Source organism: Brachyistius frenatus, unplaced genomic scaffold, assembly GCF_029030835.1.
Source record: "Brachyistius frenatus isolate BFR_SWC_R1_liver_20210118 unplaced genomic scaffold, ASM2903083v1 Contig_5, whole genome shotgun sequence".
Classification (NCBI taxonomy): domain Eukaryota; kingdom Metazoa; phylum Chordata; class Actinopteri; family Embiotocidae; genus Brachyistius; species Brachyistius frenatus.
In genome coordinates, this window is record NW_027210604.1 from 1 (window position 1) to 22,292 (window position 22,292).

The 22,292-nt window shown below is 38.8% G+C and overlaps 1 protein-coding gene across 1 annotated transcript; it reads right to left on the minus strand.

The window, feature by feature from the left end:
* Positions 1-6,819: 6,819 nt before the first annotated feature.
* Positions 6,820-20,549, minus strand: rad51d (RAD51 paralog D). Its single transcript, XM_069715970.1, has 10 exons — positions 20,150-20,549; positions 19,972-20,033; positions 14,811-14,929; positions 10,127-10,208; positions 9,806-9,940; positions 9,616-9,711; positions 9,377-9,470; positions 8,243-8,313; positions 7,461-7,628; positions 6,820-7,101 (listed from the first exon to the last, which is right to left on the minus strand). The coding sequence occupies exons 1-10, from the start codon at positions 20,229-20,231 to the stop codon at positions 7,006-7,008; spliced, it is 1,005 nt and encodes a 334-aa protein (XP_069572071.1). The 5' UTR covers positions 20,232-20,549; the 3' UTR covers positions 6,820-7,005.
* Between the last annotated feature and the right edge of the window lie 1,743 nt (positions 20,550-22,292).

The following is a 22,292-nucleotide window of genomic DNA, read 5'->3' on the forward strand; positions in this document are numbered from 1 at the left end:
ATGATCAAAAAGTCATACTATAGCATGTCGTCTAAAATATGATAAAAAAGTCATACTATAGCATGTCGTCCGAAATATGATAAAAAAGTCATACTATAGCATGTCGTCTAAAATATGATAAAAAAGTCATACTATAGCATGTCGTCTAAAATATGATAAAAAAAGTCATACTATAGCATGTCGTCTAAAATATGATAAAAAAGTCATACTATAGCATGTCGTCTAAAATATGATCAAAAAGTCATACTATAGCATGTCGTCTAAAATATGATAAAAAGTCATACTATAGCATGTCGTCTAAAATATGACCAAAAAAGTCATACTATAGCATGTCGTCTAAAATATGATCAAAAAGTCATACTATAGCATGTCGTCTAAAATATGATCAAAAAGTCATACTATAGCATGTCGTCTAAAATATGATAAAAAAGTCATACTATAGCATGTCGTCTAAAATATGATAAAAAAGTCATACTATAGCATGTCGTCTAAAATATGATCAAAAAGTCATACTATGGCATGTCGTCTAAAATATGACCAAAAGTCATACTATAGCATGTCGTCTAAAATATGATAAAGAAGTCATACTATAGCATACTCGTCTGAAATATGATCAAAAAGTCATACCATAGCATGTCGTCTAAAATATGATAAAAAGTCATACTATAGCATGTCGTCTAAAATATGATAAAAAAGTCATACTATAGCATGTCGTCTAAAATATGATCAAAAAGTCATACTATAGCATGTCGTCTAAAATATGATCAAAAAGTCATACTATAGCATGTCGTCTAAAATATGATCAAAAAGTCATACTATAGCATGTCGTCTGAAATATGATAAAAAAGTCATACTATAGCATGTCGTCTAAAATATGACCAAAAAGTCATACTATAGCATGTCGTCTAAAATATGATCAAAAAGTCATACTATAGCATGTCGTCTAAAATATGATCAAAAAGTCATACTATAGCATGTCGTCTAAAATATGATCAAAAAGTCATACTATAGCATGTCGTCTAAAATATGATCAAAAAGTCATACTATAGCATGTCGTCTAAAATATGATCAAAAAGTCATACTATAGCATGTCGTCTAAAATATGATCAAAAAGTCATACTATAGCATGTCGTCTAAAATATGATCAAAAAGTCATACTATAGTATGTCGTCTAAAATATGATCAAAAAGTCATACTATAGCATGTCGTCTGAAATATGAAAAAAAGTCACACTATAGCATGTCGTCTAAAATATGATCAAAAAGTCATACTATAGCATGTCGTCTAAAATATGAAAAAAAAGTCATACTATAGCATGTCGTCTAAAATATGATCAAAAAGTCATACTATAGCATGTCGTCTAAAATATGACCAAAAAGTCATACTATAGCATGTCGTCTGAAATATGATCAAAAAGTCATACTATAGCATGTCGTCCAAAATTATGACCAAAAAGTCATACTATAGCATGTCGTCTAAAATATGACCAAAAAGTCATACTATAGCATGTCGTCTAAAATATGAACAAAAAGTCATACTATAGCATGTCGTCTAAAATATGACCAAAAAGTCATACTATAGCATGTCGTCTAAAATATGGTCAAAAAGTCATACTATAGCATGTCGTCTAAAATATGATCAAAAAGTCATACTATAGCATGTCGTCTAAAATATGATCAAAAAGTCATACTATAGCATGTCGTCTAAAATATGATCAAAAAGTCATACTATAGCATGTCGTCTAAAATATGGTCAAAAAGTCATACTATAGCATGTCGTCTAAAATATGAAAAAAAGTCATACTATAGCATGTCGTCTAAAATATGATCAAAAAGTCATACTATAGCATGTCGTCTAAAATATGATCAAAAAGTCATACTATAGCATGTCGTCTAAAATATGATCAAAAAGTCATACTATAGCATGTCGTCTAAAATATGATCAAAAAGTCATACTATAGCATGTCGTCTAAAATATGATCAAAAAGTCATACTATAGCATGTCGTCTAAAATATGAAAAAAAAGTCATACTATAGCATGTCGTCTAAAATATGATCAAAAAGTCATACTATAGCATGTCGTCTAAAATATGATCAAAAAGTCATACTATAGCATGTCGTCTAAAATATGATCAAAAAGTCATACTATAGCATGTCGTCTAAAATATGATCAAAAAGTCATACTATAGCATGTCGTCTAAAATATGATCAAAAAGTCATACTATAGCATGTCGTCTAAAATATGATCAAAAAGTCATACTATAGCATGTCGTCTAAAATATGATCAAAAAGTCATACTATAGCATGTCGTCTAAAATATGATCAAAAAGTCATACTATAGCATGTCGTCTAAAATATGATCAAAAAGTCATACTATAGCATGTCGTCTAAAATATGATCAAAAAGTCATACTATAGCATGTCGTCTAAAATATGATAAAAAAGTCATACTATAGCATGTCGTCTAAAATATGACCAAAAAGTCATACTATAGCATGTCGTCTAAAATATGATCAAAAAGTCATACTATAGCATGTCGTCTAAAATATGATCAAAAAGTCATACTATAGCATGTCGTCTAAAATATGATCAAAAAGTCATACTATAGCATGTCGTCTAAAATATGATCAAAAAGTCATACTATAGCATGTCGTCTAAAATATGATCAAAAAGTCATACTATAGCATGTCGTCTAAAATATGACCAAAAAGTCATACTATAGCATGTCGTCTAAAATATGATCAAAAAGTCATACTATAGCATGTCGTCTAAAATATGATCAAAAAGTCATACTATAGCATGTCGTCTAAAATATGAACAAAAAGTCATACTATAGCATGTCGTCTAAAATATGACCAAAAAGTCATACTATAGCATGTCGTCTAAAATATGATCAAAAAGTCATACTATAGCATGTCGTCTAAAATATGATCAAAAAGTCATACTATAGCATGTCGTCTAAAATATGACCAAAAAGTCATACTATAGCATGTCGTCTAAAATATGATCAAAAAGTCATACTATAGCATGTCGTCTAAAATATGATCAAAAAGTCATACTATAGCATGTCGTCTAAAATATGAACAAAAAGTCATACTATAGCATGTCGTCTAAAATATGATCAAAAAGTCATACTATAGCATGTCGTCTGAAATATGATCAAAAAGTCATACTATAGCATGTCGTCTAAAATATGATCAAAAAGTCATACTATAGCATGTCGTCTAAAATATGATCAAAAAGTCATACTATAGCATGTCGTCTAAAATATGATCAAAAAGTCATACTATAGCATGTCGTCTAAAATATGATCAAAAAGTCATACTATAGCATGTCGTCTAAAATATGATCAAAAAGTCATACTATAGCATGTCGTCTAAAATATGATCAAAAAGTCATACTATAGCATGTCGTCTAAAATATGATCAAAAAGTCATACTATAGCATGTCGTCTAAAATATGACCAAAAAGTCATACTATAGCATGTCGTCTAAAATATGATCAAAAAGTCATACTATAGCATGTCGTCTAAAATATGATCAAAAAGTCATACTATAGCATGTCGTCTAAAATATGATCAAAAAGTCATACTATAGCATGTCGTCTAAAATATGATCAAAAAGTCATACTATAGCATGTCGTCTAAAATATGATCAAAAAGTCATACTATAGCATGTCGTCTAAAATATGATCAAAAAGTCATACTATAGCATGTCGTCTAAAATATGATCAAAAAGTCATACTATAGCATGTCGTCTAAAATATGATCAAAAAGTCATACTATAGCATGTCGTCTAAAATATGATCAAAAAGTCATACTATAGCATGTCGTCTAAAATATGATCAAAAAGTCATACTATAGCATGTCGTCTAAAATATGAACAAAAAGTCATACTATAGCATGTCGTCTAAAATATGATCAAAAAGTCATACTATAGCATGTCGTCTAAAATATGATCAAAAAGTCATACTATAGCATGTCGTCTAAAATATGATCAAAAAGTCATACTATAGCATGTCGTCTAAAATATGATAAAAAAGTCATACTATAGCATGTCGTCTAAAATATGACCAAAAAGTCATACTATAGCATGTCGTCTAAAATATGAACAAAAAGTCATACTATAGCATGTCGTCTAAAATATGATCAAAAAGTCATACTATAGCATGTCGTCTAAAATATGACCAAAAAGTCATACTATAGCATGTCGTCTAAAATATGATCAAAAAGTCATACTATAGCATGTCGTCTAAAATATGATCAAAAAGTCATACTATAGCATGTCGTCTGAAATATGATCAAAAAGTCATACTATAGCATGTCGTCTAAAATATGACCAAAAAGTCATACTATAGCATGTCGTCTAAAATATGAACAAAAAGTCATACTATAGCATGTCGTCTAAAATATGATCAAAAAGTCATACTATAGCATGTCGTCTAAAATATGATCAAAAAGTCATACTATAGCATGTCGTCTAAAATATGATAAAAAAGTCATACTATAGCATGTCGTCTAAAATATGATAAAAAAGTCATACTATAGCATGTCGTCTAAAATATGATAAAAAAGTCATACTATAGCATGTCGTCTAAAATATGAACAAAAAGTCATACTATAGCATGTCGTCTAAAATATGATGAAAAAGTCATACTATAGCATGTCGTCTGAAATATGAACAAAAAGTCATACTATAGCATGTCGTCTAAAATATGATGAAAAAGTCATACTATAGCATGTCGTCTAAAATATGATAAAAAAGTCATACTATAGCATGTCGTCTAAAATATGATAAAAAAGTCATACTATAGCATGTCGTCTAAAATATGATAAAAAAGTCATACTATAGCATGTCGTCTAAAATATGATCAAAAAGTCATACTATAGCATGTCGTCTAAAATATGAACAAAAAGTCATACTATAGCATGTCGTCTAAAATATGATAAAAAAGTCATACTATAGCATGTCGTCTAAAATATGATAAAAAAGTCATACTATAGCATGTCGTCCAAAATATGATAAAAAAGTCATACTATAGCATGTCGTCTAAAATATGATAAAAAAGTCATACTATAGCATGTCGTCTAAAATATGATAAAAAAGTCATACTATAGCATGTCGTCTAAAATATGAACAAAAAGTCATACTATAGCATGTCGTCTAAAATATGATAAAAAAGTCATACTATAGCATGTCGTCTAAAATATGATAAAAAAGTCATACTATAGCATGTCGTCTAAAATATGATAAAAAAGTCATACTATAGCATGTCGTCTAAAATATGACCAAAAAGTCATACTATAGCATGTCGTCTAAAATATGAACAAAAAGTCATACTATAGCATGTCGTCTAAAATATGATAAAAAAGTCATACTATAGCATGTCGTCTAAAATATGATAAAAAAGTCATACTATAGCATGTCGTCTAAAATATGATAAAAAAGTCATACTATAGCATGTCGTCTAAAATATGAACAAAAAGTCATACTATAGCATGTCGTCTAAAATATGAACAAAAAGTCATACTATAGCATGTCGTCTAAAATATGAACAAAAAGTCATACTATAGCATGTCGTCTAAAATATGATAAAAAAGTCATACTATAGCATGTCGTCTAAAATATGATAAAAAAGTCATACTATAGCATGTCGTCTAAAATATGATAAAAAAGTCATACTATAGCATGTCGTCTAAAATATGATAAAAAAGTCATACTATAGCATGTCATCTAAAATATGATAAAAAAGTCATACTATAGCATGTCATCTAAAATATGAACAAAAAGTCATACTATAGCATGTCGTCTAAAATATGATCAAAAAGTCATACTATAGCATGTCGTCTAAAATATGATAAAAAAGTCATACTATAGCATGTCGTCTAAAATATGAACAAAAAGTCATACTATAGCATGTCGTCTAAAATATGACCAAAAAGTCATACTATAGCATGTCGTCTAAAATATGATCAAAAAGTCATACTATAGCATGTCGTCTAAAATATGACCAAAAAGTCATACTATAGCATGTCGTCTAAAATATGAACAAAAAGTCATACTATAGCATGTCGTCTAAAATATGAACAAAAAGTCATACTATAGCATGTCGTCTAAAATATGAACAAAAAGTCATACTATAGCATGTCGTCTAAAATATGATAAAAAAGTCATACTATAGCATGTCGTCTAAAATATGACCAAAAAGTCATACTATAGCATGTCGTCTAAAATATGAACAAAAAGTCATACTATAGCATGTCGTCTAAAATATGACCAAAAAGTCATACTATAGCATGTCGTCTAAAATATGATAAAAAAGTCATACTATAGCATGTCATCTAAAATATGATAAAAAAGTCATACTATAGCATGTCGTCTAAAATATGATAAAAAAAAGGTCATACTATAGCATGTCATCTAAAATATGATTAAAAAAAAAGTCATACTATAGCATGTTGTCTAAAATATGATAAAAAAGTCATACTATAGCATGTCGTCTAAAATATGATAAAAGTCATACTATAACATGTTATAGTAATATAACATTATATAGTAATGCGTCTGTATTATGGATGTTAGGCTGCATACTCATCGTCCCATATCGCTCTCTTAAAAACCACCAGACTCACCTCCAGTGTTCTCCACCTTAAAATGACTGTTTCTATTAATGGACTCTGGTGGCTTCGAGCGGAGCGATATCACAGCTGTTTCCTGATCAAATGGAGAGGTCTAACATCGTAGGTATCTTTTCCATCACACTGTGGAAGGGGGCGGGGGGGGGGGGTGTGTGTCACACAATCAAGTTTTCCTTCATTGGAAATAAACTGAAAATAAACAGCAAATAACGAGACAGAAGCGTTGACTGTGTTTACAAAAAAAGAATATATTGAATTAAATTTCTATACTGATTGTTATTTTCTCTGTATTAGTAGGAGGAGGGGGGGGTCGTCGTGTCCCCCCCCTCCCCCTCCTCCCAGAAAAACCGTGGTTACGCCCATGCTCTCGTCAGGACTCCGTCTCATCCAGTTTCCTCTTTCCCGAGGCCCCTTCTTCAGAGCGACTCCACCACTGCAGGTCGAACTCCTCTTGGATGTGACAGGGCTGAGAAGTGGAGCAGATGACAGCGTTGATTTAGATCCAGTTAAATTCAAACTCCTGCTGCCACATTAAATATCCGTCTTCGACTGTGCACTTCTTTGTTTCCTCTGACGGACGCCAAAACAGATGTCAATGCCTCCGGGGGGAGTCGGGGTCAAGGTCACAGGTTTCTTCATGTTGTTATGACACACAAATATAAAATGAGCTCATTCAGCTTCACTGTATCTATGGCAACGTTATAGTTTTTTTTTTTTTTTTTTTTTTTATAACTGCACACATATCAAGTGTGATATCACTAATTGGTTCGAGCCGGATGACGGGCCGAGCCGGATGACGGGCCGAGTCGGCGCCGCTCGTATTACCTGTCGAGAAGATTTGATCAGCGTCGCGGTGCGCCGGCCGGAGCGGCCGACGGCGCCGGCCTTCTCCGCTCGCTCCAGCAGGATCCTGGTTCTGGGGATGTGACTCCAGGACGCGCCGAGGCCCGGCTGCACTTCCCCGCTGCCACTTCTCGTTACGTGGTTTGTTATCTGCGCGCCCCAAAACAACAACAACAACAACAACAACAACAACATGTTTTAGTTGGTTGATGTTGCTCTCAGAGGATTCTCACACTTCTTCATTGTGTTTTAATGGCTGAGTTGCGGGCAGGAGATAACACGAGCTTTACGAGAGAGAGAGAGAGAGAGAGGACGGCGGGGGGAGACAACAAAAAAAGTGGGACAGCCAGATCGTCCTACTTTTAATCAGACGGGACATCAAACAGGCGTTCAGATTATCTTCATCTCACTTCAAATGACTTCATGATTTGAGGTGAAGGCACATTTTCCTTGGTGCGTGTGATTAAATGTGATTAGTTCTTTTTTTGTTCTTTTTTTTTTTACATAATCGTATCCTCCAGTTACCCAAAATAACAAAAGCTGTTTTTGTTTTACATCTTTAATTGTCCAAAAACTGGATATTATCTGGATTTTTACAATTTTTTTTTTTTTTTTTTTACCCAAACAAACGTAGACAAAGACGTTTTTTGTTTCAGGTCTTGAGGCGCGTAAGAAGAAGAGGAAGAGCTTTGTGGAGAGTTTGGATTGACAATAGAAATGATTTAGCATTCAGAGAGGCGCACGTCGAGGACTGCTATCCTCACCAAAGCTGCAACGTTGAAGTCCTTTGCCATCGTCTTAAGAGCTCCCGCCACTTGTATCATCAAGGACATGCCTGGAGGCGCAGGAAGTAGTCGAGAGGTTGGTTCATGTGCAGAATACTCACCGCGTCTTTCAATGGTACTTTCAGCTCAGGCTACAGATATTTGTTGTGATTTACCGCTGACAGCCTTTAATGCTCTGGAGATGAATTGTTGAGCTTCGTCAGGTCAAAACTTCATTTTTTTTTTTTTTTTACAACGGTTGCGACCAAACGGCTGCAAAACTAGCAAGAAGCTTAAAAAAAAAAAAAACTCCATCGTCAGCCTTAACTTTGTATTTAGGGCTAATTAGCAAATATCACAATCTAACATGAAATGTAAGATTGTAAACACGGTAAACTCTATAATTGCTCAACTTTAGCAGGTCAGAGAGCTGCTCAGATGGGTGGAATCAAAGTTATCACTACGTACACAGTAAACGTTATCAACGGCATCAAGTAGACTTTATTTAAAGTATCTATAGATGACAGGTTCAATTACAATTTATTATATTTTAGAGTACGATTCATCCTCGTGTGCCGTTTTGGGATTTTTGATTTGGTTTTATTGCTGAATTGTTTCCGAGTCTTTCTGATTTCTTTAATCGTGTCTGTTAAACGGTCTCGATAAATAAACCGACTTGTTTTTGACTCCATTTTTTAACGTCTTTTCCACAGGCAGATTTATTGCAGATCCCCTCCTTTAAATCCCGCTGTATTTTTTCACTGACTGTTTAATTAGACATCTGAGTTTTCTATAAACCAAGTGTTTGCAATAAAGCTGAATAAAGTTCACTCGGATTACTCCAGGCTGCAGTTGACGCAGATCCGTCGTTAATGCGAACAGGTCTATTTAAAAATCTGACATTTGAGCCGCCGCCGCTGCTGCTGCTTTTTTTTTTGTTTAGTTTTTTTTTTGGTGAGAGTTACTGCGACTTTACGAAAGTCACCGTGCTCTTGTTCACACATTTTGAAAAAAATAAATAAAAAACAAGAAGGAGCCCTGTTGTGATATTTACTCCACGGGTTCACGGCCGCGGGGTGTAAACGCGGCCTCGGGGGTGATTGACTGTGACGGACTAGCAGGCGGAGATATCACCTTCGTTCTGTTTGCCTCCCAGCAGAGGAGCGATAACGGCTGACACCGAGTCCACGATCACCGCCTTGACGGAGCCGCCGCCGCCGCCGCATGCCTGGTGCAAAATGTGACAAAATTAGATTGCTGGAAATGTGATTCCTCAGAGGTCCTCCAGGTGCAGCCGGCTGATCGGGCGCACGTTAGGCAAAAGAGGAGGGAGGAGGAGGGAGGGGGGGAGGGGGGGGGATAAAGAAACCAACCTGCTGAAGCCCGCCGCTGCGAAGACCGTACAGACAGTCGAGTAAAGCGTAGACGTCGAACAAGTGGAAGACGCGGATCCTCTGAAGAGCTTCCATCTGCGAAGCCGAAAAGGCGATTTAAATGATTTTTCAATTCGCCGTCACGTTATTCTTTTTTAAAAAAATGTTTTTTTTTTCCCAAACGACTCACTCGCTCTTCCGCGTCGGTCGTCTCGGCTCGCAGCATCTGAAGCAGGCGGCCGGCGGTCAGCCCTCCCGTCGTGTCGATATAAATCACGCTCTGCTTCAGCCGGAGGGAGATGTGCACCGCGACACCGAAGCACACCTGGAAGACACGGGCGGGTTAAAAGATGGGCGGCCGGTTGAAACAATCACCGTGAAAACTATTCTTTCAGCCAGAGTGCATTTCTTATTCCATAGGAGGACAGGGAGGGAGGGGGGGGGAGGGGGGAGGTGAATTTATGAGGCTGAAATGATCAGTGATGGAGAGGGAAGGGAGGGAAATGTTCACCTGAGATTTGCCACTTCCTGGGCCTCCTGACAGCTCCGTTATCTCTCCGGTATACAAGCCCGAATCCAGCAGTTTATCTAAGCTGCAGGAAACAAGGTGCAATTCATTACTCACAACCGCCACGCCGCGTAATAAACTATTAGGCCCGAGGGCAGCCGCGGAGCCGACACGAGCCGCGGCCGGGTGAAGATAATACAAAGCGAGCCGGCGTGAGCTTCCGGACTTTTCTTAAGATGTTCGGCCAGTTCCTAATTTCACTCAGTCGGATTGCCTCTCATCGAGCTCGGCCGCCGGCCGCGCCTCTCAAACCAATCCATCAAAAATAGTTGGCTTTTCATTCATCTGTTTTTGGCACGGGGCTTTGTGCGTCTCTTCGTGTGTGTGTGTGTGTGTGTGTGTGTGTGTGTGTGTGTGTGTGTGTGTGTGTGTGTGTCAGAGTCATTGTTGGTTTTAAGTCGTTATTATTTTATTTTTTTCATAGTGCCAACATCGTCAATTTTGAATTTTTTTTTTAATCTCCAGCAAAAGTTGTATATGAAATAAAATACCTTGGGCACCGTTGTGATTCAATTCTCATTGCATCTTTGCAGCAGGTTACCACGGTGACCCCGTGTGTGTTACGTGTAGTTTTAATGGGATGGTTGTGCAGCATTAAACTTCACTAACAAACACTCCGTGGCAGGATTTTGTTGAACTTCGTGAGCTAACTAGCGCACCAGCGGTGGTGAGCGATCTTCATCAAAGCAGACGGAAACTCGGAGGACGGGAACCTTTGACACGTCTTAAATTTCTCAGCAGATAAAATGATTTTACTTCAAAGTTTCAGCACAGATTCTAATAATCTGTTTGCATAAGGATCAAAGAAGTTTATAGCGACATTCACATTCACATCATCTTATTCTGATTGAAGTTTAGTTTGTTTATTTCATTTGGGATTTTTCTTATGTTACAACACATTAAACAGTTAGAAGGTGTTTGGTGTATTTTCAGTATTTTCTTTTAGCAGGTGCGTACTACGAACCGCCGAGCGTTCTTCTAATTCTCGTCACTTACGTATTTTTTTTTTTAATTTATTTTTTTTATACTTTATCCATCTTCTCTTTCAGCTCGTAATCTGCGCAGTTTGTCGAATCTCATCATCTTAGGCGCGATGACGGATGCGACAGACGACGTCTGTTAGATTGACGTAGCCGAGGTCCTCCAGCTTGAAGGTTAAGCGTCGCTGCTGGTTCTCTCAGCGCGGCGGGGGAGGAGGAGGAGGAGGAGGAGGAGGAGGATCGGGCGGGCGATGACTTATTTGCATTATTCCCGTCTTCTCCGGCGACGGAGCGGAGCCGGAGGGGGGGGGGGGTCGCGCTGTTGATGAAACACCAGGTTGTGCTCTCGTGAGGGATGAAAGTGATTGCCCTTGAAAAGTCGCAGATTCGAAGTGTCCCGTGGGCCGCACTCATCAGAGCGCTCACAGCGCTGCGCCAGCGCTCGAACCCCAAAGTCTTCATCTGAGTGGAAGATCGGCGGAGAGGCGGTGAAGAGGCTCTCGCATTTACATGCAGCCTGGTTTTCTTTCGAAGATGATTCTAGAGTCCGGAGGACAGATATGTATTTTTTCAGTGTTAACACCCAGCACCCGAATAATAATTTAAAGCGGCAATGTGTAGAAATGAAGCTTCAAGGTTCAAAGTGGTATCACGAGATGATACCACTTCGAACCTTAGGAGGGCGATAGTGAGGCAGGCTAGCCGTTGTCAAATTAGATCGTACGGACGCAGTAGTTGATCCGTAAACTCAAATAATCGGCTTGACGCCTATATGTACACTTAGAATTGCGTTGTAAACACGTGGCGACGAACTACGACGAAATGGTCCCCCAGAAAATGAATAAGAAGGAGTGAATGTAGTTTATGACACCATAAATTTTGTGGGAAGAAAATTGACTGACTTTATATTTCATGAGAGAAGTTGAATGGGAATCTATGGAGCTACAGTCTTTTCGGAGCTTGAGGGAGTTTGGTAGTTTGACATCGGCCTCAGATGTCAAAAGGTGAAAAAGATATGACATTTGGTCTTTGTGGCTTTTGTCCCGCCCCTCCTTTACTGTGATTGGATGGCTGGATAATGACGAGTGCAGCGGTTTCATCTTAGCGACCAGAAAAAAAACACCGGCCAGCGAAAAAAAACAATGCTCAGTGTCTTGTCACGCCGCTGACGTTTAAAAAAAAGAAAATGTGCCACCAACATTAAACACATTTAAAAAATATTTTGTGCTCAGGAAAAAACGTTTTGTCGGACACGGGCCCTAAAGTTAACCCTTGTTTTGCTTGTTTTCTGCCATCATTGTGTTTACTGTTCCAGTCATCATAACAAAAAGTTAGAACCACGGCGACTCACCATCGCCTCTTGAGGCGCAGGGTGGTACTACGAGACGGGTCCGGACGCTAACTTCAGTGCAACACAACACACCGACGCCATCACTGCTGTTTTAACACGTTGTGTGGATAATTTCCGTTAATCTTTAAATGTTTTCCACTTATAAGCTTATATACTGCACTTTCAAACAATCAGTGGGAATTAGCAGCCTCTTTACTGAAGGCCGCTGGAATATTGTTCATTAACCAACCACTTACACGGAGCTTCAAGGCTGAATTCATCATGAGCGACTTGGATCCGGCAGACGAGAGCTTTTGCCATTTTCAGCGAGGTTTTAAAGCGACAACTCTTTAGACATATTTTAACGCACGACATAAAGTACTTTGTAGACTACATGATCTACAAGATGACTGAAGGTCCGTGTTTGGGATAGACTTTTTATAATTTCATGACCAGCTGGGACTCCTGTCACAACAGCAAAGCAATAAATCCTTCCTTTGTAATGTTATTCAATTGGACTGAATACAAACCGAGAGGTGTCAACCCAGTTCATTTAAATGGGGGAGACAAAACATTAGGAACACCGGTGCAGTTCAACAGCACCACAAACTTCAGTCTCCTAAATGACCATTAAAATAAATCAAAATCAAATCAAATAACAACTGAATATTATAATCCTATGCTACATCTGTCAGTGGTTTTATTGTTGTGGCTGATCAGTAAAACTGAAGCAGTTCAATTAAAACAGCCCCGCACTAAAAAAAAAAAAAAAAAAAGACGGTTTTAGACAAGTGTTATTTGAATTTTATATGAATTTAGGAGGCTGAAGAGAGAGGTGTTTCTAATATTTTGTGTACTACATTTATTAGTAGTATTTATTTATATAAATAAGGTTGTAGTACCACAACCTGCAGCCTCAAAACTGACCACAGTTCAATCAGCTCCTCTTTAAAACAGCTTTTAGACAACCTAAAGTAGGATTTATGGCAGTGCTGTTGTAGTAGACACAAACTGTGACAGCACAGAGCACCGGTTCACCTTTTCACCAGTAGAGGGCAGACAAGACACGCACAAGTCGGAGTGGCTTCACCCGCATGCGTCATGATTCCAGTGTCATATCACTAATCCGAAGCACTGACTAATTTATGAAAACCACTTAAAAAAAAGAAAAGGAGCCACAGAGAGAGAAGAAACACCTGTGGTCATTAATTATGCTGAGTTTAATTGTGGAAGGAAAAAAAAAACGCCTTATAAATCATGCCACGATGGCCCACTTCACAGATTTGTCCAGGTGAGTCTGTGTCCTGCCTGAAAAGGAACATTTCCCTCCATGAAGTTGGATTTTTTTATTTTTTTTGTTATCTGTGAGGCTTCGTGTTGTTACAGCAGTCAGACAGATGAAGCTTTCATGGCAGCAGGTTAATTGTATGTACCACTGTGATACGATGCCATGTCTTCTGCAGTGGTGTGTGTGTGTGTTTGTGTGTTTGTGGTGGGGGAGGAGGAGGGGGAGACTCTTTCAAGTCATAAAATTTTGATTTTCAGATGTACCGCAAAAATGCTTTAAAGAACTTGTCGGTGGTGTTTTGTTATTTTAGTGGAGAGTAGTCAGCGGCGCAGGCCGAGTTGATGCAGCTGATATATCAGAAGCCACTTTCAGGTTTACAAATGGAACAACAAGCGAAGAAGTCGGCTTTCGCTGCTAAAATGTGCAGGAACGGAGCGTTCGGTTCCATTTCAGAAACACGCCGGCCGCTTTGCTGTATTTTTTTTTAATCTGCAGCAGCCGGACTCCCGATGCAGATCCTGCTGGCAGAGCTCGATGCAAATCCAATTTTAATAACACTGATTGTGAATGAAGATTTTAGTTTGATTAAAAAAAAAAAAACATTAAAAAGAAAAAACATATCAACGCAGGTTGAGAAAACATCTTCGCTGATGTATGATACTGTTGACCCTACATGCTGTGCAGCTGTCCGCAGAGCAGCAACATAATGAAACTATCCAAAACAAAGCATGCGCCGATTAATCCGGCAGACTAGGTACACTTTGTACTTCTTTAAATGTCCTTTGACTTTCAGCCGCTGCCGCTACAAAACAAATGAACCGAACAGAGACTTTAATCTGACGGGCGGAGGGGAAAAGACACTATGTGAGTAAACAAGCAGCGCTGTGTCCTTCGGAATACATATTTAATTCTGCGGATGAACCTTCCTTTAAGCTCTTGTGGCAGCGTGCCCGCTGTTAAATCCCCCCCCCCCACACAAACACAAACACGCTCCCGGTCCCTCTGCTGTGTGTGCAGAATCGTCCTTACCTGGGATTTCCGGTGGAGAGGATGGCTGTTGAGCTCAACAGTTCCTCGTACAGATCAGCTCCCGACACAGGAAACGCCGTGTGTTGGGCCAGCAGCACTCGGCGGATGGCAAACAGAGCCTGGAGGACAGAAATTACAGCAGATGAGGCGCACAAACAGCTGCAGCTGGAACACATGTTCTCATCTATCTCAGCCAGGCGCTGCCAGGTTGGGTCGTTGAATGCCCAATTACACGATTATGATTGTAATCCAAAGGCAAAAATTTTGGATTATAATCATAATAAACTTTAGAGATCATTTCCAGGACAGCGCTGACACCTCCAATTATTTTCATTTCGGATTCATCCATTTCAATAAAGGCTGAAAGAACGCTGTTTGTTTTTTTGTCACACTTGTTTTGTTTCTTTTTATCAGCTTTCATAAACACTCACACACACCTACACCATTATAGTGGAAGCAGTGTGGAAGCTTCTTTTCCTGGTGTTCGACCGTCTTCAGTGTTTAGAGTCAGCGTTGTTGTGTTATAAGCGGAAACGCATCAAATCCTCACATTTAAGAAGCTGAAATCTGCTGATTTTTTTTTTTTGCATTTATACACAAGTTTATCATACAAAGTCATTAATATAAGGAATAGAAGTTCCTGCACTGATAAAGGCAGACTTTAAGCCACACCCCTCCCTGACCTCCCATCAGGTCAACAAAACGCTCGTTACGGCATCGCGGGGAGATAGTGGAGTGGGGTCTTCCTTCATCATTTCCTGCTGCACACTTTGCCCCCTTGTTACCGCCTGACAGCTCAAGAAATGAACCGAGTTTCCACGCAATTGGCCTGAAAGCCTCATCGCTCGGAGAAGTCTTCTTCTACTCTGGCAAAATGAATAAAAAGTTGCGACGCCAAATCCCACACTTCATGCTTTTCTCAGTCATTAGGAAGAGAGATATAACACATCTCCCACACAGTGGCGGCAAAGAAAGACTTGGTAGTCCTGAATCGACCGGCTTCTACACCTCCCGATCAATCAGCTTACGCACGGCTGCTGATGCCGCAACCTTTCAAAAAGATACCTCACTTTCCATTTGAACACTTTAAAACTCAGGGAAATAAAGAAAAAGTACATTTACCAAGTTCTTAATCTTTGATTTTAATAGTAAAATACTTCCAAATAAGCCTGCTTTCTCTCTTTCTCCTCTTGTTTAATCGTAAAATAATTATGACACCACTTCATCTAATCAAACGTGACTGAGGATGACGAGCGAGCGAACCCCTAATTTCACCCTTGTTCCCGACCCACAGATCTAATGATGCAGGGGAGGAAGAGGAAGGTGTAGGTCGAAGCAGAGAGTGCTCTCCAGCTTTATCACCACCAACACCTCCCATAATCAGCCGCCTGCGGGCAGATCAATGGTGCTTTCAATCCGAATGCAGAGTCACTGCTCACTTCCACTTACGCTGCTGTTTAAGGGGTCACAAGTAAAGAAGTTCCTGGGGATGAATTGCAATACCACCGAGGGCCACTAGGGGTTGGCTACAAAGAGGCTCCGTCGCCATAGACTCCCATTCAACTTCTCTCATGAAATACAAAGTCGATGAAGTATTTCCACAAATTGATATAGTGTTGGCGGTCCATCTAAAAAGTAATCTTGTCATTAATTAGATATTAGGCCTCAAAAAGCAGTATGCTTAGGGGGGCGTGTCTGTTTGATTGACAGGCCTGCGGTGCAGTCCAGTTTCTGCTATCGCTGCATCTGGCCATGCAATACTACATTACTAAAGCTGGACGCTCTACTTCCAGGTAGCTTTTACACAAATATTAAAGTATAGGGACATCTTATTAGGAAAAACTCCCACTGAAGGTGTACAGAGGTTGACCAAAGGGAACACTGCCTGAGCCAAATAAATAACTGCTCCTCTTACATAGACTCAGAGGGAGAAAAAAATACAACATGGTTAATCAATCAGGTCACGACTGCTGCCCTGCCGTGCTTTCGCCCCACACAGTCTCTGGATTTCTGCCTGAATACTTGTGACTGTCTTGAGGAACTTTGAATTAAGCTTATCTGGCCACACAGATTGCCTCCCACTGGATCCGGCTCCATGATATAAATCTACAGCGCGAAAAACACTGGTCAATAACCAGGCTTGGTGTGTGTGTGTGTGTGTGTGTGTGTGTGTGTGTGTGTGTGTGTGTGTGTGTGTGTGTGTGTGTGTGTGTGTGTGTGTGTGTGTGTGTGTGTGTGTGTGTGTGTGTGTGTGTGTGTGTGACGCTCCGAATGACAATTAAGCAAATATGGGGGGAGTCCGGCTTATTCTAGAAAGAGCACTTAATGTTGTTTAGCAGAGTTAGTGTGATTCGGTCTCTGCTTCTGGGCAGAGAGAGATTTCCTGGTAGAATTCATACCCAACAGCTGAAATGTATTTAGGGAAATAAGGGAAATCTGTTGGGTCTCAATTAGTGGGAACGTCGGCGCCCCAATTTGGGATGTGAGCTCAAAAGATAGGTGTGTTTTTGTTGCCTTGAGGAGGTTTGATTGAACTGAGGGAAGCTGCTTTAGTCAGATGGCGCAAACGTGTCGGTGCAGGCGACCCAGCGCTGACCTCCGAGGCGTTGAAAGGTGTGTGTGTGTAAAACAACGTTTTAAAACCAGCATCAGAAGTCTGACGGACCACGGGGAGGCTGGTTATCGGCCCAGCGGATGCCTGCGGGCTGAACAAGCTGGGCGGAAAGTGTCGCTCGGCCGCTGGTGTGAACTTGAAACCGCGGTGGGAATATCAAAAAGGATATTTGGAAAACATAAAGATCTCGTAGGGAAAAACCTTTGAAGGCCTCCTGGACTCAACATTTTTTTTTATTTTGATTGTTGTTACTACTCTCTGAGGCTTGATGTGGACAAAGAGGTGTTTGTTTACACGCTGGTAGACCTTTTTTTTTTAATTACTCGGCATTTAAGGTGTTCACCTGCAAGCAGGATTTGTGACATCACAGCTCTGTTGGGAAGCCAAACTGTAGGAAACATCTTTTAGAGATGTCTGGGAGATCTTTGACACTTCAATCAAGGTGGTACTCAAACGGCCTAAATTAATAAAGAGTGTGAACTAGAGTAAAACCCAGATTATTCTCTGTAGTTGCAATTTACCGATGTTCCCTAAACGCCTCATATGCCAGCTACCGGAAGATGATACAATTTACAGATGTTCCTTAAACACCTCACATGCAGCTATCAGTGGACACTACCATTTACAGATGTTCCCCAAACGCCTCACATGCAGCGTGAAAACAAACTGATAGAATTATGGAGTCAGGACGATATATTTTATACTTTTATAAACCTTTCTTTGCCCTCGGGGTAACAACAATCTTCTCCTATGCATGTCCAGATAGCAATGTACAGACACTCTGACCACAGAGGACTCATCTTTTCACAGCCTGGTGTCGACTTCAATGCCCCATCCACTCACAATTATTTCACTGATACACTTTTATCTATAAAGGCCTTACTGGTTCTCCTTCATGATCATTTGTGCTCTTATTTCTGAAAAAAACTATGTATGATGTAAAAAAACAAAAACAAAAACTGCTTCCTGTTATCTGTCCATGAGGTTAGCGCTGAGCTGGGCAGAGTTTTTATTCATGATGTCTGCTCTTTTTTGATATTATTTTTTTTATGGTTCTCGCTGCATTAAGATTTACAAGCGAGAGAGATGACCTCACTTAGGTTCAAACTGATAATGAAGTTTGTGAGAGAGTTGGATAAGAGTTTTTTTTTTGGTTACCTTATGGCTAAAAAAAAAAATGTGTATTGTTCTTCTGTTATCACACTACTTTAAACAGATACTACTTATATTTCTTGTTAGATTCATTTTACATTTCCATGCTGCTATTCTGCTGGAAGCAACACCAGTCTAGTTGGAGCCTGCAAAATATGCAGTAAAATATACACAAACCACTGGAGGCGAACGTGATCTTCAGCCTTGATTTGGACCTGCAGTGGGAAACAATTTTCGCTGGGCTTGTTAACCAGATGATCTCGTTTTCCACCGGTACACTTAATAACCCCGGTGGGAGGTCTGCTTCCATTAAGGGTCACCAAAAAAGAAAAAAATTGTATCCCACCAAATAAAACCCACTGACACAATGAGGAGCTCATGCCGCGTGTGGGAGAAATAAAGATCAACATGATGTTGGTCAGGGCCTAATCATCCCACTCTGCAGTGTTTTGTGGGTGTTTTTCTGTTTAAAAAAATAAATAATAATAACCACGAAAAAAATGAAGCAGCTGAAATGAGGAAAAGGTGCTCGGGTTGAAGCGGCTCATTCAGCAGCACCTGGATTCGGTGGGTGTAGCAGCGTGTTCGGTAAACTGCATTTAATCAAGCCCTGCACTTAAGTACAATTTTGAGAGCTTGGTACTTAACTTCAGCATTTCCATTTGATGCTACTTTATACTACATTAGATTTCAGGGGAGAAACGTCGCCGGATCTCCGCCACTATTATTTAACAGATTTAATTCATAGTTAAGATGAAAATTTGACAAAAAATAATTTTGAAATACAACACATTGTTTTACCAATGACGTCTCACCAACACCGGCGTGTAGTCAGGGTCACATTTCAGATGTCTTATCAAATCGTGAGTTTAATTTTGAATAAATATCTCAGCACAAATTAAAGATAGCCTGAAAACATGTTTTTTTGTTGTTTGTTTTGTTTATTTCCTGTCTCAGTCTGAAACATTTATCTGCTGCCACCTGGGTATAAAAACTGGATATAACAGAAATTAAACCAGCTCCACCTGCAGAAATATTTCTGTACTTTTACTTTAAGTAGTATTTTTTTCCTGCAGGAGGGTTCCCACTTTAATTCATGTCAAACTTTGCAAAAAGTTGAATTTCCAGGATTTATAATGAGCCCCAAAACAGTCCGGCTTCATGCCGATCAGACAAAACCCACCACATTATTTCATTCCCTGAATGGGGGTGCAAAACAAATAATAATTTTACACTGCTGTATTGGCAGTTTTACTTGAAATATATGAACACGGGTGCAACTGCAACGCAGCCTGAGCACGGTTGATTCTCCGGTGTGTTTACATCCTGACATGCATATTGATCAGGGACCTTTCAGGAGCTGCAAGTTTAATTCCCGTGTGGTTTATAAATTACCTTATAGGACACTGAACACCTCTGAGCGAGTTCCTCGATGTCGGATGAGAGCAGATCCTCCACTGCGGAAACACGAGAAGCACGTTAATGCTGCTTTGATCAGAAACTGTGCATCTTTAAACTGTAACACGCACGCACACACGCACGCACACACACACACACACACACACACACACACCTGTTTTAACATCAGCAGCTCGCAGGTCGCGCAGTACATCCTCATCCAGCCCAGGACACATTCCCTCTCTTAAGACCACCATGGTTTTACATGGGCAACTATTACGTCATTATTATTCGATAAGTCAGCTGACCACGTTTGTTTTTAGCCTCCACCGCTAACTGGTTTTTTTTGTTGTTTTTGTTTTTAGCTTCGCGGCTAACTTTAGCAAACTTTTCTGCCCGTGTCGTCGTTAAAGACGATATATATATAAATATATTATTTTTTTTTTTTTAAAAAAACACTTCCAAAACACTTCCGCAAACTTTCACTCTTAACGGTAGTTTTTAATAAGACAAACTAACGACAAAACGTTCCGCATCTTTACGAGCCGAAAAGTTAGGCGATAGTTAATTCCGCTCCTGTCGCTTGCCGTGGAAATGTCCGCGCATTGCATTTCGGGTAATGTAGTTTATTCCGCTAAACGTTTATTTTTGCCGGTAAAGTCTGTAGAATAAATAATTCTGGTGGACTATTTATTTCCCAAACTCAATTTTTTTTTCTATTTTTTTTTTTTTTAATGTTCTATACATGAAATTAAACTGTTCAAAACAAATAAAGTTGTAGAAAAACCTTTAAAAAATAAATAAATAAATACAACCTGGGTTATATGGCGATCATCCACAAAAATGTTTTTGATTCGGTCACAAAACAACTTACGCATCAAATGTAGGGATGAAAAATAAACACAAATTGAAAAAAAACAACAACATAAAATCAATCCAACACGCAACATCAACGTGGAAAATCAAATCAAATAGCCGAAAAACCAACATTGCTCATATGAGGGTATTAGAAATTAGTTTTAGTCAGACCATCAAAGGCAGAATAACAGCTGTTTCTAGATGGAAGTGTATGTTATTATTTCATTTCAAGATAATAAAGCCTCACATAAACCCTGTTAATTCTTCGGTCTAAAGGATTTTTTTTTTTTTTTGGGGGGGGGGTTAGCGCATCCCTTCTGCAAGAATCGGTGTTATCTCGAGTGCAGAAGCAGTTACGGCACTTTTGGCACAGGGCGCATTTATCTTAAAAGGGACCTCTGCAGTGGTCATGCACCCTGTTACGTATGGATCCTCACCGACTCAAAAACTCATTGACTTTTGCCGCAGCTTGTCACTCTTGAAGCACTCTCCAGGTTCAACATCCCACCAATTTCTATCAGTGAATTTATCCTCGGTTCCACAGACGTGTTTCACGGAGTGACATCGTGAGACCGTCCCTTTTAATCCGGGTACAAGCTCTTCTTTTCAGCCGGGCGTCTCCCGGCTTAAGTGTCAGCGGGACGGTGAACCCTGGTAGCTGTCAGTTTCTGTACCGAAAAGAAATCTCCTCATTACTTTCCTAATGCCCTATTCACCGACGGGTACATTGCTTCTTCTGTTTAAGCGCTTCGAAATTTCAAATAATATATGCTGGATTTATTTGATCTGATATCCTGTGGACGGGATACAAGACAAAATATGATTCTCTCAGGGATCAATAAAGAATCCTCTAACAACCATTAATATGCTAATATAATTCTACCCAAATGAATTGTATTAAAGTTATGGATATGGTTAATCATTCTACCAGGCCTGCATGTATGAGTAATGAAGTTCTACTTTGTGACTGGGGAGTTTTAAATAATATCTTGCTGCTCCGTTCATTGCAGTACTGAAGGCTTATTCTGAAAAATGTCTGTTTCCTGAATAACCCTGTGAATACACAGAGGTGGGTGCAGCAAAAAAGTAAAGGAAACACCTGGGCCGGGGAGGTTTACCGAGTATATCGCCAAAAAAACCAACAACAACGCCGTAACAATCAAACGCTTAACGTTACATGTCATGTTTGGAATCGCTTGCTAATTAGTTTTACTAATATACCTTGAAGTGAAGTGTTTTTGACAGCAGGATCGGGACCAGAGGTGTAGATGTGAAAATGTGGGTCCCTATTATGGATCCATTAATCTACAGAGATGAATCCCCGGTTTTAATTTATTCATCATTCACAAGACACTTCATGCTCTCGATGAATTATCTTTGTGTGCGCGCGTAATTAAATTAAGACAAAGGCAGGTTTCTACTGAGAGGTATTTAAAGTGGCACAATGGAGGGATCGTTTT

Coding starts and splice junctions, on each gene's coding strand:
- rad51d (XM_069715970.1), bottom strand. CDS start 20,231: ATGGTGGTCTTAAGAGAGGGAATGTGTCCTGGGCTGGATGAGGATGTA. Junction 20,034..20,149: donor AGCTGCTGATGTTAAAACAG/GTGTGTGTGTGT, acceptor GTGTTTCCGCAG/TGGAGGATCTGCTCTCATCC. Junction 8,314..9,376: donor GGGAGGCAAACAGAACGAAG/GTGATATCTCCG, acceptor CTGCGCCTCCAG/GCATGTCCTTGATGATACAA.